The sequence below is a fragment of the Epinephelus lanceolatus genome, chromosome 19, assembly GCF_041903045.1.
Source record: "Epinephelus lanceolatus isolate andai-2023 chromosome 19, ASM4190304v1, whole genome shotgun sequence".
Lineage (NCBI taxonomy): Eukaryota > Metazoa > Chordata > Actinopteri > Perciformes > Serranidae > Epinephelus > Epinephelus lanceolatus.
Window position 1 is genome coordinate 33,643,108 of NC_135752.1, and position 17,316 is coordinate 33,660,423.

The 17,316-nt window shown below is 39.8% G+C and overlaps 1 protein-coding gene across 1 annotated transcript in view; it reads right to left on the minus strand.

Annotated features, from left to right (window-relative positions):
- cntfr (ciliary neurotrophic factor receptor) overlaps positions 1-17,316 on the minus strand; it is a 357,541-nt gene that overhangs the window by 56,159 nt on the left and 284,066 nt on the right. Inside the window, exons 5-6 of the mRNA XM_033647215.2 lie at positions 7,865-7,982; positions 4,077-4,243 (exon numbers count right to left, since the gene is read on the minus strand). Coding sequence (XP_033503106.1) covers positions 4,077-4,243; positions 7,865-7,982 — 285 coding nt within the window. The remainder of the gene's footprint in view (positions 1-4,076; positions 4,244-7,864; positions 7,983-17,316) is intronic.

A 17,316-nucleotide genomic window follows, 5' to 3' on the forward strand; every position in this document is an offset into this window, starting at 1 on the left:
TTCTTCATTAATAACCTTATACTCCGTTATGTTGCAGTTAAGATAAAGTCAGAGATACAGATATAGTTTTTTCTTTTACCTTGCTTTGGTTGCTAAGGTCTGTGCAATGGTCTACGGATTCCTTAAGTTTAAGACCAAGACAAGGAGAAAACCTTAAATACTTAGGTGAACATTTTAAGGAAACCTTAAGGTGAAGACTCAAGGGTGTTTTTTGCAATGGATTTTATTCTGAGGAAACCTTAACTAGGACTTTACAGAAAATCTTAACATACAATTTTTTGTGCAATTGGTCCCAGCACTTTGAGGCAATGGGCTTTTGTTTTATGGATCCTGGGCAGTTGGAGAAATGGGCTTTTAGTCCAGTGGGACATTTTTTGGACTAATGGGGCTTTGGTATTATGGGCCATTAGAGCAATGGCATGGCACCCCTCAGAGTTCATGTTTACTGTCCACCTGGTTTGCTGCTTTGGTATGATGCTGGAGAAAAAGCACCTATTGGTTGTTGACAATGTTCATGTTATTGCTCTTAACTGGTTGCTTGAGCCAAGGCTAAAAAGATATGATAATATTAAACATGTTTGAGTTTACTGGAACATCAAGACGAGAAAAAGACTGAACTAAGACAGCTTGGACAGAGTATCATGACCACCTTAGGCCCAGATCAGACCAAAGATTTGCAACAAGATGAGTTGAAACAGGCAACTACTTGCAATGTGCCACTCTGCAATGTTCTAAAGACCTGCAACTAGATGAGATGGTGTATCATCTCTATGCAACAACTCTCTGTACTTCTGTTCTGATTTCCAGCTTTTCAGATGTATTTTGAGGCTGAATACAATTTGTAGCTTCTTAAAAGCGAGCGAACACAGTGTCTGCGGTCATTTTGACTCGACCAGGGGACTTCACTACAAGCTACTTGGCTGCTGACACAGGTGACATACTTTAGGTTCTAAAACCAACGACCAGCGATTTGACCATCGGGGTCGAAGGTGACACTATCAGCCGGCTTGAGCCGAGCTCAGGCTGGCCAGTTCCCACTGCTGCAACTTTTCTCTGTAATGTTCCAAAATGGTTTCGTCTGAACTGGGCATTAAACCAAACAATCAAGATCACAGGAGTGCGCACCAACTGAGGTAAAACTCTTATGATTGGAAAGTTGTCTGCAACAGCGGAATGGCAGCGGAATGGCAACAATAGCTGCAATTCAACTCAAAGTTAAAGAAACACCAAAATTTCAGTCTTTTTTTTAGACCTAAAAGCAAACTCTGAGAAATCTATCTAAAAATAATAGCGTGGACATTTGTCACACAAATGGCGTTCTCGCATCTATCTGAGAAGATTTGGCTGGAGATGGAGAGGGAGGAAGAAGAAAAATAGGAGGGAACGGAGGACTAAAAAAAAAGTACAAAGTCAAAAGAAGGGCATGCAGGAATAAAAGAGAAAACAGAGAGGAAGAAAGGAGCAGTGGGGTGTTTTGCTATCACCAATAGTTGAGGGATATTTCCTCAGCCAAGGCGCTAATCCGGCTAGCATTAGCATTTTCATGAGTCCTGTGTCCGGGGCTTGGCAGAGCATGTCACTGCCTCATTTGGTTACTTGGTACACACACACACACACACACACACACACACGTGCGCACACACACACACTTTCTCTCCTTCGATACCTCTCTTCCTTGACCGACCCACAGCCCCATTGGTGTCTGTGTGTATTTATGCGTCATGCACACCCATATCGCGCTCCAAGCAATACAACAGAGCTGAGGACTGCTGGCAGCACTTCCCTTATCTATCAAAGTACTTCTCATTCCTTCTTTAAAATGAATTTCTCCTCTTCACTGCTTTCCAGCCTTAGTCGCTTATGAATTCTAAGAGTCTTGCTGTTATTATGTAGCCTTCTGCAGCCTTGCTGAACAAAAAGTTCCCTGCACTACTTACCACACGACCGTGAAGGCTGGAATTTAAAAAACAGCCACTGAAGGAACTTTCATGGTTAATTCTTACATTAAATTTGACTAAAAAGTGCTTATATGGCAGCTGGTGTTTGGGTTATCTGGCACTTTCAGAGAGAAACCAGACCTTTGATTTGTGACTGTCGCATCCCATCCAAGCCTCAATTAAATACTGTTTGCTGCAGAAAAGGTTCAGAGGTAGTGTGTTTATTATCTAATGCTTTTGGTAATGACAGGGGTGCAGAGTCAGTGGGTTTCCCACTAATGGACTATGCTGTTGGTTAAAGCAAAAAAAAAAAAAAAAAAAAAAAAAAAGCGGTGCACTCTCCTTTTAGCTGGGTGACATTTATTTGGCCACTGAAATTTCAATTTTCTTTGTCTTTCTGGCACCAAGCATAACTCTGTGTGCTGCAAATCTCCAAAGGGAAACAGAAGTCAATGAAATCAGTCATCTGTGGTCAAACAGATGCATTAACATTGCTCAAGGGTGGGCATCCTTAATGAGATGCATTGACACTGCATTTTTGTCCTCATTTTTCTTTGCCAAACATTTGTCAGTCTGTGTGGGAAAGGATCTTAGAATTGTTCCTGAAGTTAGTTAAAAAAAACAAAAACAAATAAGCATTGGGTGTAAATTTTAACAAAAAGTGTTCAAATTCTGTATCCTGAATGAGTTAGGAGGAAATATTTCTAGTATTTTCAAAATGCCAGTGTGTTTCTTTTGAATCATTTGAGCTCTGGCCATGGACTGTGTATAAACAATGGATGTGGCCACTGTGACGACACCCACTGCGTTGTGGACTCCCATGTTCAACCCATGAATATGGCATTTTGGCCATCGCCATCTTGGATTTTTTTGAAAACTGAAGTGAACTTAAATTTGGAATTGACTGTGGCGCTGTGGAGGAGTAAGGGATGGCTCTGACTCATACACTGTGGCGACCCCTCTTAATAAAATTTAAATGGGTGAGGTATATAAAAATCAACCCCACTACAGTTGTCATGAATGGGGCATTATCTATTGAAGCTATTGAAATTGAAGGTTTCTTTATACCAGGCCTTCCTGCTGTAAAGTTGGCCATTTTAACATGGCAGTCTGTGCAGGCCCCCAGGAAGTGCACCACACTTTGAAGCCAATTTTTGCAGTGGCCAAACAGCGGGACTACAATTTCCAGGGTCCATCACTTGATGCCATTGGGCCCAAAAAACTTTTTCCCATAGATTTACATTGGGAAAGAGAAGTCTATAAATTAGTGGATAATTTTTTTTGATTGTCACAAGTCCCGTGAAATGACTCATTTTACTGTAAATAATCCATTCAGTCCAATGACATTTGGAAATTCTATAAGAACCGCAAGTTAAAACTATTTTATTCCCATTCAAGTTAGCGGGGCACTCAACTGGACTTCAGCTGCTTGGCTGCTAGAAGTTGGCCGTTGTGTTGGCTTAGTCATGCTTGCAGTAAGTAAGTGTCCAGTGCGCTTCCTGTTTGGGCCTGATGATGCAGAAGTAGTGCTGATCCTCTGGGTAATTTCATACCATGGAAATAGAGCTTTTTTGGCTTCATGTGCCACTGAGCAATTTCGTCAAGCAAATACGTTCATAGGTCTCTGGGGTCAACTCACTTTTGGGGCCAGCCTCAAGTGGCTCTAGAAGAGCTGCATGATTTAATTATCTTAGCCCCATTCAAGTTAGTGGGCCGCAAAACTGGAGATAAGCCGATCAACCACTGTATGTCTCTGGTGCGCATACTCTATGGGCCACACAATGCGGACGTAGTGTCGATAATCCCCTGATCATCCCAGCAATTTCATACACAGCAGTTGACCCATTTTGGCTGATGCCCCTTTGAGAAACTTTCATAGGAATGAACAGGGCCTCGCCGCCAATGCTGTATCCAGCTCTCTTAATACATCCAGGGATCTAAGAAGGCAGACTTGCTTTTGGAGCCAGCCTCAAGTGGCCATTCAAGGGACTACAGTTTTTGGTGCGAAACAGATTGGCCTCATCAAAAAACACAAGTGCCTTAACATGCATCATTTTGTGTCAGATCCAGTCAAGGGGAAGTCAGTGTCACAGATGTCGCAGCACTACAGCATAAAACATGACGCGGCATGTATCTTACCTATACTGGACTCTTCAAAAGAAATGGTGGTGGAGGCTTTCCCCAACGCATTGATTGCCGTCACATTCACTTTGTAGGGGAAGCTGGAGAAGACCTCAGGGAAGCGCACACGACAGCGGTTCTTGTGGTCCGGATCTTTCTGCACCTCCAGTGAACGCTGGTTATGTCTGGAGAGGAGAGGAAATAATAAAAGGTAAGATGGAGGACAGACTCAATGTGAGACAGACAGAGAATGGTTAGGCTTGTGTTTTTTCTGCTTGAAAGTAGATTCATAGACACTCTTGCTGAAATATAGAAAGAGGAAAGGACACTGGTTAAGTATTTCCCCCCCTCGTTGGCAGCCTGGGAGTTATACATCAAAGCTGTGGACATTAATTCTAACACTTTAAACTGCTGACTAAACCTCCTGCTGCACAGACCAGGACAGGACTTGGGTTTGGGACAGAGCCAAACCTGACTTTACTTTTTGTACATTTTTTAGTTTGGTTTTAAGACCTGAATGTGCCCTTCAAACAATGTTTTACCTGGTTGACTAAAAAGACTTTAAATCTTTCACTTTATTTATTTAGATAAAAGCCAGATGCCAGCAACTACCAACCGAGCTCCAAAGGACAATTTCAGTCCTCTCCTTGGGAAGTCAGGGATGTTTTTAATTCTAAAATAGGCATCACTCAATGCTCCACCTGTTGTGTGCTGCTCTGCTCTTCGCAAAAAAAACAAATCAGACTGATCTGGACGCTAAAGACAGTGACTACTCTCACTGTTAATCTCTCTATTGTCCTCTTCATCTGCACCTCTCTCTGTCCCACTGCTCATTATTATTCAAACAGAATAATACCGGTGTTACAACATTAATGAAGGCAGAGGTCCACATGCTGTGGTGTGAGCTGTGGGACTCTGTGATCTGGGGATATCAAAGAGAACCTGACAGGAACAGACTCGCTGGGTCTCCATCCACACAATTTTGAGTATCTAAGGTCTACCTACTGTTAAAACATGCCTGGGTGCCCGAGGACAGGTGGAGAGAGGTGTTTAACTACAGAGTGAAACCAAAATGCCATCATTTTTTAAAATAAGCCCCTGGTTATAATTCCAACGTGATCTTTTTTACACGCTGTTTTAAAGTTTTGCCACCAAACTATCTGAATGTAGTGGTTTCTTTTCTCTTTTCTGTGCGGCTTTAAAATGAATTACTCAGGAGATTGGGGTTAAAAACGTTCTGTGATTGACAAATATGTGTAAAACAGTTATTCTAACTTTTCCTCATGGCTGTGAGCATGCTTAATTTTTCACCATGTTGAATAGGGAATGTCAAAAGTAGCACAGAAGTTTGCTTGGAGCAAAAACATTTCACTGTTCAAAGACACATTATGTGATTAACAGCAAACTAAATTCAAACTCAACTTTTCAGATGCCATTTTATTCTATTGACGTTTGGTCATGGACCTTTCACGTCCTGATACAATGTGAAAGGTTCCCTGGGTGCATTGGTTGTTGATGTCCTGGGAAGGCGTGTGAAGATCCGCCTGTTACATGCATTGTCTTCTTTTAAAATACACTTCCGTTATCACAGGAAATGTACTACCCTTAATCTTATGGGACACGAACTCTGCTCTCCTGGGTGAAAGTCGGAAGAAACCCAACAACTAACACACGTGGTTGGGTTTAGGTAACAAAGGCACGTGGTTAGGTTTAGTAAAGAAAGAACAGGGTTTGGCTTTAGAATCGTACGGGACACCAACACCACTCTCCCGGGTGAAAGTCCCGGGCGTTTTTTGGACCCATCCACCACCCCTCCAGCCAGCCTTATTCGGACTTCCGCTTCCTCAACCGGCCACGTTTCATGCCAACGTTAAAGGACAGCTTTTTTCATCATTGTCTGATGCTGCAAGTCACTGCCCAAGCACTGGATTTCGACGACTTCAGAGTGAGATGGAGTTGTCCAAAGATGTACAGGAACATTCCCTGGATTAGTTAGCTTTATAAGTACTTCATAAAGCTTGTTTATTGCCTTCAAATTTATTTCAGATGGGTGAGGAAGAGGAGCAGGTGGTCAGGGCATCATGATATTAGATATTTTTCTTTCTTTTTGTCAAACTCGGAAAGTTTCACCTATCCTGTGCCCATTCTTCCCTGTGAATTGTTTGCCCTCAAAGCTAGGGATATTGAAACTCAGACACAGCTACTTCTTTTTTTTCACTTTACTCATTTGCATTAATTTTGGCAAATTTACACCACTAAAAGGATGCTGAATTAATATGATATCCATGGATGTACAGGCAACTATCATTGGACCACTTTGATACTGAAAAAAAAAAGCTTTGGAGTTGTAAGAAGCATCTTTTTATTTGCAATGGTCATTTGAGACAAAGATATCCTCAGAAAGTCAAACTGAATTTTAAAGTATGTGTATCCTGTCTGTGTGTTCAGGTCTGACTGAGATATGACTCCGAGAAGGAATACTTGCTGCAATCTGAGGCTAAGAGCTTTCAAGTACCTTAAATCCGTCCGCATCCCCTTTTTAACTCTACCATGCTCCGCTGGGAAGGCATACCTCACCAAAGCTTCTCACCCTGCTCTAAACCAAAGCTGTCCTTGGCAGAAAATTATAAAATGTTAACTTTTAATAGATATTCTCTGTAAAAATATCAGAAATATAGTTCAATGGATAATGTCTGCATACTAAAACGATGCCACCTTTGCTATTCGTATCTACAGGATTTCATCATGTCATATCAGACTTTGTCATTGCAGTATTCCTGTGTTTATACATAAGACCATTTTCTTTGGTGAGTACATTACCATAACTTAAGGTAACAACTGCCTAAATTAAAAAAAAATTGAGACCTTCATTGTAATAAACTGAAATTATCCTTTAAATCAAGTTTAAGAAGTACTTCACCGCCAAAGGGCCATTTATATATCAGTTACTCACCCTGTGTTACACTGAATTTGGAAAAAAAACCAAAACTAATCCCCAAAAATTGAGAACATTTTTCACTACTTTAAAGGGCTGTCTGTTTGTGGAGTGTTGAGTATACAAGTGAGACTTGGATTTTACAGCACAAAAAAGCTGAAGTTTCGATATAGTTTTGCTGTTGTGAAACATGGACCCCTGTGACTTCAATTAATAGAGAACTGTTTTTCCACTTTGAACTCTTCGTTCACTGGAAGCGTATGAGAAACACCAAGTTTTCTTCAGGAATTTAACTTAACGTGAAGCAAGTAATTGATACAAAAATAGACATTTGTAGGATGAAGTATTCCTTTAACCCTTTGCAAATTGGCTTGGTGTCCTTTAAAAACATGGGAAGAATGAATGAGCAATGAAAGGAGAAATTACCCAAAAAATTTGCTAGAAATTAGTAAAAAGTGAAAATTAAAAACAAAAAAAATTGTAGAAAAAAAGTTAAAAACAAACAAATGGAAAAAAGCGCTTAAAATATATAATAATGATAATTATAAATAAAGTTTTTTCCCTAGCTTTTTAAAAATAATTTTCTTAATGTTTTTTTTTTTTTTTTTGCAATTTGTGAAACATTTCTTACCAAGTTACTTATTGCCTATTTTGCTAATGTTTTTGAAAGATATTGCCCCAATTTGCTCAGAGGTCAAAGGTTTGACTACTTGCAAAAGGCGTCTGAAAGCAGCAAAATTAAAGTGATGTTGCTCCAGGTTCAACGGGTTAAAGCAAGCTAGGTCTTTGGAAGTGACACCAATATAAAGCGATCATTTCATAAACTTGTAAATCCTCAAGCTGCACACAGACACAAAACAAATGCGCTTACTGTACGTCCACGTCAAAGGTGGTGGGGATGTACGTCGGGTGCAGCTGGTGCCAGCTGCAGTAGAAGCCTTTAGGGTAGGTGTTGGATCGACAGGTGACCGAGGGCTCCCGAGGGGGAACTGCAGAGAGAATAAAAAGAGAGAGGACAGTTAACTAATATGTACAGTACAGTAATATAATTAAGAACTATGCAGAGTTTGAGAAAGAGACACGAAAAAAAAAAACCAGAGACATACCAGAGAGACATCAGACTAATACGGATTACATTAATCAAATGCAAAGCAGCTGTGCCTAATTACACATTTCCTTATTGAATAATTCATTCTTGATGAAATATTTCATTAAAAACGTCACTGCTACTCACTTTAAATTAAATTGCATCTCTGGTTATGTTTTATTAGATGTGCTTTTAATTTGTTTGCTTGTGTTTTTTATTTATCATTTTATACAACACAAATAAATTAGACAGAGAGAGGGTGAATGATCAACATTACTTATATACGTGCAGACTGAACAACTTTTACAATAAGACTTATATCTTCTATAAACTTCAATCTCAGGTTAAATGTGATATCTTGGGTCAATTTGGACTGGTTTCTAAAACGTCAGCTCAGGTTCAATGCCAGATTCAATTCAGTGTATCATTCAGCACAAGTATATATCTGCTTCCTCATTTTTTATTTAATGACAGCAGCAGTGATACATTTTGTGACTGAGGGGAAACATATTTGAATTGTCAGGATTGACTTTATTTGCATTGACTTTTTGCCCCCTTTAGCTGTCTGAGTGTTGTGTGTACAGGAAACCGTGACCTGCACACTGAGCTGCAGAATGTGTGCGACCCAGGACAAACAATCTCTATAACAATTCAATCAATCTCATTTAAATGACTGAAAAAATGAAATTGAATAAAGCAGAAGGCGACGGGTGTCTGGAGAAAGTGGAGGGACAGAGGACGGAGAAGTGCTGAGGCTGAGAGGGAGGGAGGGAGGACGATGTGTGGGGAGAAAGGAAGGATATTGGAGTGGTAGAGCAAAAGAAGAATAAAAGAGGTTGGCCAGAAAAAGTGATGTTACGCCAACTCTGGCCTCCTCCAAGATTAGGGTCTTTTCTTCACGGCTAGTCAACCGCGCACTCGTCTACCACTCCCTCTTTATCCCCACAGCTTTTTACCCTTTTAACCTTGTTATCTCCGCTGCATGTAATATGCAGTGAGTGTACAGTGTGGCATCAAAAAAACACATTTTCTATGTTATTTGTACTCATAAATATTTCTATTCCCACATCCACCCTCCTTTCTTCTTTATCTTTTCTTCATCTTAATTGCAGCTTTTTCATTTCACACATGCAGCTCCATTGGCCATAGGACTGCTGCAGTACATGGCTTTGACAGTATAAGAAGGCTGGCATTTGGACTGTAATTATTAAATACTGGAAGTCAGCCAGTGGGTAATATATACTCTTGATATGATAGCTTGACTGATAACAGCTACATTCACACAATTTAATTCTTCATTTATAGTCAGTAATGTACACCGGAGTTGAATGGGTGGGACGGGTCAACCTGTCTTTAAGAGCCTCTAAACCATTCAGCGTGGACATGGGAAAAACTGCGTGAGCCGCTCAGTCGAGCAGGATTTCTCTCCCCAGTGGGAAAAACGATAGCTTCCAATGTTTTTGCAGGACAGGACGTCCAGGGTGTGGCCAGAGAAAGGTAATAATTTTACAGAATGATGGTAAAAAGAGAGGTCTTTGCCTACTTTAAGAGGAGAGATGGAATATTTCATATGACATCTTCAATAGTTTGATGAATTTAAAGAGTAAACCTCAAGAGGCAGTGGAGTTTTCTAGATATGTAACCCATGGCAAGACTGAGTAAGGGTGATAAAGTGGTGTTTGAAATGGTGTTCTGAATAATGATCTGGATTGAGATGGAGTTATATACCGTATATTAATATCTCTTGAAAATTTAGCTATCGACTTAGATATCAACAAACAAACTGTATGTACAAAAGGTATTTTATTTTCCTATTCTTAGAGCATCTACTACTAGTGCATCATGATTTATAATAATAAGTTACTGTCCTAAAATTGGAAAATATCTGATAAGATAAAGGCAAGAAAAAAAAGTATTTTAATTTCCTACAGTAAGCATCTACTCACAGTGCATTATGACTTCCTGAATAGTACAGATACAAAATAAAAATTGGTTTCAGCATGACTTAGTTTATAATAAAATCATATTAATGAGTTAAAGCTGCAGTTGGTAACTTGAAAAACAAAAACAGAACAAAACAACAACAAAAACTGCTTTGCTTAAACTGTCACTATATCCAGACGGACGTACATAAGACAGTCCACCCAGGATCTCGTGGCAAAAAACCCTTAAATTTGCAGCCAATTTTGTTAAAAATTACAATAAAAATTGTGATTTTTTTTGCGGGAAATTGTGGTAATTGACAGGAGAAAAAAAAAAAGTTTTTTTTTTTTTTTTAATTACTAGCTCCAAAAAAATAAGTCATGTGATCACTTGCTATAATAATCATACTGATTATTACAAAAATATCTGCAAATGTGTTTTATAGTTCCCCTCTTTAGTTTTGTTTAAATTAGTTTCAAAACATGGATTCCAATAATGTTGCAAAAAATCCTGAGTGATTATTGTAGCTCTCAAACCAGACAATGTGACTGTAAAACAACATGTAAGCTACATCTTCTGTAAACAAAACATTTAATAAATTCAACACATATTGTCTTGTCTTTGTGAACAGTGCAAATTCTTATGTCAGTACAGAGTGTTTCTCCATACTGCAATGCCATTAGCACATTTGATGACGCGTCTGATGACGTTTCAAATGATGTTGCATGTGTGGGCAGAAAATGCGGAAAAATGCGGAAAAATCGTGGGACTTTTGAAAAGTTGCAAGCCCCAGCAAATATTAATGACTTTCGTTGAATTTGCGTTAATTATTGCCATCGCGATTTTCTGAAGGGACTGATCAAACAAATGATCTGTGAAGAAAAATCATGTTCCCCTGCCTCCTCCTGGTGCTCCTAAAGACATTTGCAAAAATCAACCAAGTTTGAATAAAAACAACCAATCAGAGTCGAGGAGTCTTTAATGCAGCTGCCAATCATGTCAATCACTGCTCGTGAACTGTGGTCAAACTGTGAAACTATGCAGCGCTCATCAAATAAAACTCACTATACTGTTACTTAAGTTTGTGACCTGGCCGACATGTTGAAAACAGTCGTGCCAAAATCAAGTATCCTTGGCAGGCCAGTGCAAACGTTCTCATGTAACAGCTAAACAGTACACTAATATATGCTTCTGAACACATTTGAGGCAAGAAATTGACAATGCAGAAACAGAATCTTGATTCATATTTGATCGACGCTGCCTAAGTTGACAGTTTGACCACAGATCAAGAGCAGTGATTGACATTATTGACAGGTGCCTCGGCTCCGATTGGTTGTTTTTGTTGAGGTGCCATTCAGAGCACTATGAGAAGGAGGAGCATGATTTTTACCCTGCATTATCTATCTCATTGACTACTGTCAGGATGTAGTGACAGTGAGTAATACTGCTACGAATACTCGGTGTCTAATAAAGACTAGATCACCACAAGCACTGATTTAGAAAGCTGGTTATACTGTTGACCAAAGATGTGCTGCTAGCCAATCAGAGACAAGTATTTTGTGGCAAAAAGAAGCAAAAGGCAAAGTGTTGCAATGTAGGAAAAAATGAACAGTGGAGGAAAACAGCACAAGAGGAAAGGCAGATCCTCTGAAATGAGAGAGTTACAAAAAGCAGATGGACGATTCGCTGCTACATCACATCCAAGTACCACAATAGCTTCTGCAATGTGTTTACTCTCTGATGCTCCAGACAAAAAAAAACAAGTGCACAATTTATCCACTATATCTCAAGTGTTTCTCACATTACCGATGATAATTGAGGTGATTTATTTGCAGCCAGTTTCAGAGACATTACTCTGTCATTTTTTGTGGTGTGGTTCCTCCATTTCTATCTCTGTCAGCTTCCTCTCTTTCCCTCTGGGATCAATAATCTTGATGAAAAGCGTAAATATGCACATGCTTTGTATATTTACAAAGGCTTAGTGGAGATTAATTCACAATAAAAACATTTTTTCACATGTTGCAGCAGCTTCCTGTCTGATTATTTTGTTAGTGTGATATCAACGCATATTTGGAACATCCCCTCGAGGCGTATTCGACCAAACACACACACGCCCACAAGTGAGAGGTAGGCTTGATTGGCTGCTATGGGGTCATTTCAGAGTCACACACAATCAGCTGTGTTTAAGCGGTCACCACGGCAACTAATTAGCCTGTCAATATTGTCAATGATGAGGTGCGAGGGACGACATCCAATCACACTCAATTAATCGCGGAGACTAATTGGGGCCATCTCAATCAGTTGGCTCCTCATCTGAGAGCTTCAGTCAAAGTCACACACACACACACAATGTCAAACACACACACACACACACACAAAATCAATTGAATCAGCTTATTAAGAACTTGGAGAAGTTACAAGTTCAATGATAACAGCTAACGATCAGATGATAAGATCAAAGTTTTAGAGAGAAAAAGCAGCGGAGAAAAGGTTAAAAGACTAAAAAAGGAGGAGTATGGTGAAGGGATATCAGCGTCAAGAGGACGAACATAAGTGTGTGTTCATGCCAGCCATGTTTGGAGCGGTATATTTGCACTCAGGAGTGTTTACTCCTTTAATTTAGTTCATTTTGCCAGCGGTGAGTGGTGTCAATCAAACCACCGCTGAGACACCCAGAAAGGCAGTTCATACTGTAGGGCTCCTCCGAGGGGGACGGAGGTGTGTGGTTTGTCGGGAGGAAGAACGTGATCTGAACCATCAATACTAAACTGATCCCCATAGCACGAGGGTTTATGTGCACAGGGACGCAGGTGTTGACATCTATATGCCAGCTGCTCGAGAGCCAATCATAACAGAAAGCAGCAAGGACAAATAAAAACTGGACTGACGCTGGTACTAGTTACTGAAACTTTACTTAATGAAAACTATACTCAAAAGAAAATGACAACACTTTATTGCAACGCTACCTTTAAAACCAAAAAAAGATAGCACTTATGATGTAACAATATCCAAAATCTGAGGAAGTATCTATCTTCTTATCACAATATCTGTGTAATATCTATGTATTGCCCTGCTCTACTTGGAAGTCCATGTGTTTTAAGGTTACAAGATTGATTGCATTAAGTGATTATATGCTTAAACTTATTATCTTTTTCCAAACACGTGGCTTTTCTTTGCATTTCTTCTTCTTTTTTCCTGCTCCAGTGCAGTTGGGATTTTCCTAGAGCCAGCGTTTAGCTGTCATTATATGAAGTGTAACTTAAGGCACTTCATGGTTTTCAACATTAAGTGCTGCTTTTATCACGACTGAACTAAATGCCAAAACACAAGAGAGTAAACACTCCGACCACGGTTTACAGGAAATACATTCGGTGGTTTGATGATAATGTAAGAAACGCTGGAGGAAAGAAATGTCAGTGTTACAACAGCAAAAGCGAGAAAAGAGGAGGAGGGAAATAAGGACGGGATGGGAAAGAGGAGGCGAGGAACTGTAAGGAAAATACACGAGAAAACAGAGAGGAGATAAGACAGGACAGCTCTCTTTCATCTAATTTTCCTAATGTGCCCTTGAAAAACTTTCGGACCAACACGTACATGCCCAAAAAAGCTGCCGCTCAGTTTTTTCGACAACAACAAAACATCAAAAGCCTTCTCTGCATCTAATGAAAATAAAGGTTAAGACAGGAACAAGGGGAGATAATGCACCTGTAGACAAAACAGACAACAAAGACGGTATGAATATTAAAGAAACTAAAGCAATAATTGTAATTAGAATGACATCGTGCATGTTCTTTTCGAGTGAACCACCCTGCCACAGTGAATCAGTGGCAAACAGGACACGGCTCATGAATAAATGTTATTTGAATTAGTGGGCTTTCATCATCTAGTTTGAATTGCTAAACACTGAATGTGATTTTGAAGATGCTCTTTGTTAGCCTCATGAAACACACACCTGCATGTGTGCACATGTGCCCAAGTGGTTAGTGAGGTTACTTTTAAATGATAATAGGACAGAGACTCAACTGACTGTAGCTCATCAATCATAATGAGACCCCCAAACTAGAAAAGTGACACGTTTTGTGTTAAGAAAATATATTTCAATTTTCTTAATTTATGACTTAAAGTTCACTGAATTTAAAATTTTCACAAACACAAAGCCACCTTGTAGAAACACTAATAACAGGATCTCCAAACACCAGACAGGGGAAAAAATAAATAAAATAAAATAAAAATAAAATACAATACAATACAATACAATACAATAAAATAGAAAAAAATAAATAATATAAAAAATAAAATAAGATAAAAAAATAAAATAAAATAAAATAAATAAGATAAAAAATAAAATAAAAACTAAGGTAAATCAAAATAACAGTATTAACATTGATATATAGGTATATTTATCAGATTGCAATCACACCACTGTCAGCAGAACACAATGACAAACCAAAGCACACAGATCCATACAAACAGGCACCTGGCTTTAAAGCAGGTATCTTTGTAAGTGCAGTTATTTCAACATACCGTGCAGTACACTGCTCTTTCTCTCTTCACGTCAAAGAGAAATGGCAGATGGAACATTTTTAGTTTTGGATATATGAGGTATTTCTGAGTGAAGAAAATGCTCGGGATTTAATGGACTTTGGGCCTGTCCCATTTCTACCCCTCAAATCTTCCACTTGGCATTGAGTGCCCTTGTTTGCGAGATAACCCTTGATGAGGGAAGTGAGAAATATTAGGGTAGAGCTCTTTCTCAAAGAAATGGGACACCACTTCATGCAAGTCTGCGTGGCTGACATGCAGGCATACGTCATGCGTAGTAGCGACACAATGAAAATCCCGGCTCCAGCGCTTGTGTTGTGGTGTGTGCTGTGTTTATTCTTTTCTGTCTGATGAATCAACGGAGAAGAAATGCTGAAAACAGGAGGTGCCTACGACGTCTTCTAGTTCTGATCGATTTTGTTCGGGTAAGTCGATTTGTTTAAATATTTTGACACTGTGTTCAACCAAGTTGCCGATGAGTTTACGCTAGTCCAACCATCTATTGTCTGTATAGCCAACTTTCGGATCGTACAGTAACAAATTGTTTTCCAAAGCTTGCTGAAGTTGCTGACTTCATCTTACACTTCGTTGAAAGTGTGGGTCGGGGCTCCCTTGGAATCTAGGGCAGATTTTAAGTGTTGGAAACCACTTCCACTACCTCAATTCTGTTTTGGGACACCACTAGCCTAAACGTGAACACGCACAACCAAGTGCAAGTGGGTATTTCTAGGGGAAGTGTGGGTATTGGGACAGGCCCTTCACGAGCATGGAGTCCCTGGAGAATCAGTAGGTTTAGAGCACTGTTAGCCTCCGCCAGCACCTTCCTCACCCATAGTGTTAGATCAGGGGGTAATAGGGGAAAACCTTACATTGCTAACATGCGCATTCCTACATGGGTGCGATTAGCTTATCACATCATATCAGATTTGATTGGTTACATTCATGTACACATATTTTATATTTTACTGGAAGAGAAAATTGACTGATTTTAGTACATACATATTCAAAAGATGGTTTTTATGTATGTAGGCTATATATTTGACAAATAGCTGTTTTAGTTTAATGGCGTCTGGTGGCGTCAGAGGGAAACATGGTGGGACAAGAGAGAAAATTAAGGCAGCGAAAGTCTACCCGAATGCTGTTCTTTTTTCCAAACCCCAACCACGTGCGTTAGTTGTTGTTGAAGGAAAAAAGTCAATTTATTGTGTTGTACCGACATAGTGCATCTATTTTGAGAGAAACTGTATGTAAACGTTAAATTTCCTGTGAAAATAGAAGTGCATTTTGAAAGAAGACAATGCATGTAACAGGCAGAACTTGACATGATGTCCCAGAACGTCACCAACCAACACACCCAGGGTATCTTGCACATTGTATCTGGACGTGGAAAGTCCATGACCAAATGTTGATATGCGATGAGTTTGGAGTGAGAATGTGTTGCAACGGAGTCTGGGGACTGTGAGACAAAGTCTCTAGTTACCTGTTGGCTGTCTGACAGCAAAGTAAAGTGTTCAAAATATTATAAATACAGTATCTTTTCTAGCCTTTTTTAGGTGGTTACAAACCAAGCAGTTGAGGCAACACCATTTCATTTTATGTATGTGACGCAGAGGTTTTCTATGTGGAAGTTACTGTAACCAAACACGCTGATTTGGTCTACAGGCTCTAAGTATTAAATCCTTTAGATAACATGATCAAAGTCACGATGCAGTTAGTCTTGGAGCACTTCACTTTGCTCTGAATGAATTGATATTGTCGTTCTTTTCCTCTCTCATAGTCTCCCTATAAGCCATACTTTCTCTTCCTCTGTCCCACTATTCTAAACCTGTCACACAAAAATTCTGGGTCTCGCAAAAGAGGATCTTTGTCACAGGAGGGCGCGCACAAACACACACATGACACACAGAAATGTGAGGGACAATGACATCCAGTGGCCCGGTTGCTAGGCTGCAGACGCTGCAGTAATTGCTATTTGGTCGTGTTAGTAGCCTCCCTGTTGCTTTGTGTGTGTTTGTCCGTATGCATCCCTATGTGTGCACGCACACTCTCGTCTTTGTGCTTGTGTGTGTGTGTGTTTGTAGTGGATTCTCTTGCTATGACAACAAGGATGAATGCCTTTTCTTCCAGTTCCTCCATTCATTCACTTTTTTTTTTTTTTTTTTAAACACAAAATCTCTCGGCTTATGATGCTCAAACAGTCTGGCGCGTCTTTGGCCTTGACAAAAACAGAAAATTACAACCCTTCCTGGGTCAGATCCCCATTCATGCTGTCACTGATTGAGGTTTTACTTTCGCAGAATCAATTCTGACAAACCCTGCTCTTTGCCGAACACAAGTGTCAGAATAACAAACAGAGCGGCTGACGATAGTTACAAATCCATTCATCTATCAGTCTGTCTGTCTATCTATCATGCGCATCTCATTTGCTGCAAAATCACATTTTTCATATTAGAAATCCTACTGGGACGATCTGGATCCTCTTGGAGACTGTGCCGCTCTGAATGGCATAACTCGTTTAGGCAGATGGCTTTGGTCTCTGCTTGACTCGGCCTGCCAACGCCGGGCTCGCTGCATTTTAGATTAGCTTAGTCATGTGCCATGGGAGAAAGAGGAATGTAAATAAAACTGTAGGACAAAGTCAAAGAGACACAGAGACGGAGACGCTGTGGTGCCTTTTTGTCCAGACCAGCTGTCGTGGCTAACGGTAATGTAATTGTGGTGTAATATTTTTATCCGGCGCTCTGAAGCTATGCCGAAGCATGAACGCACAT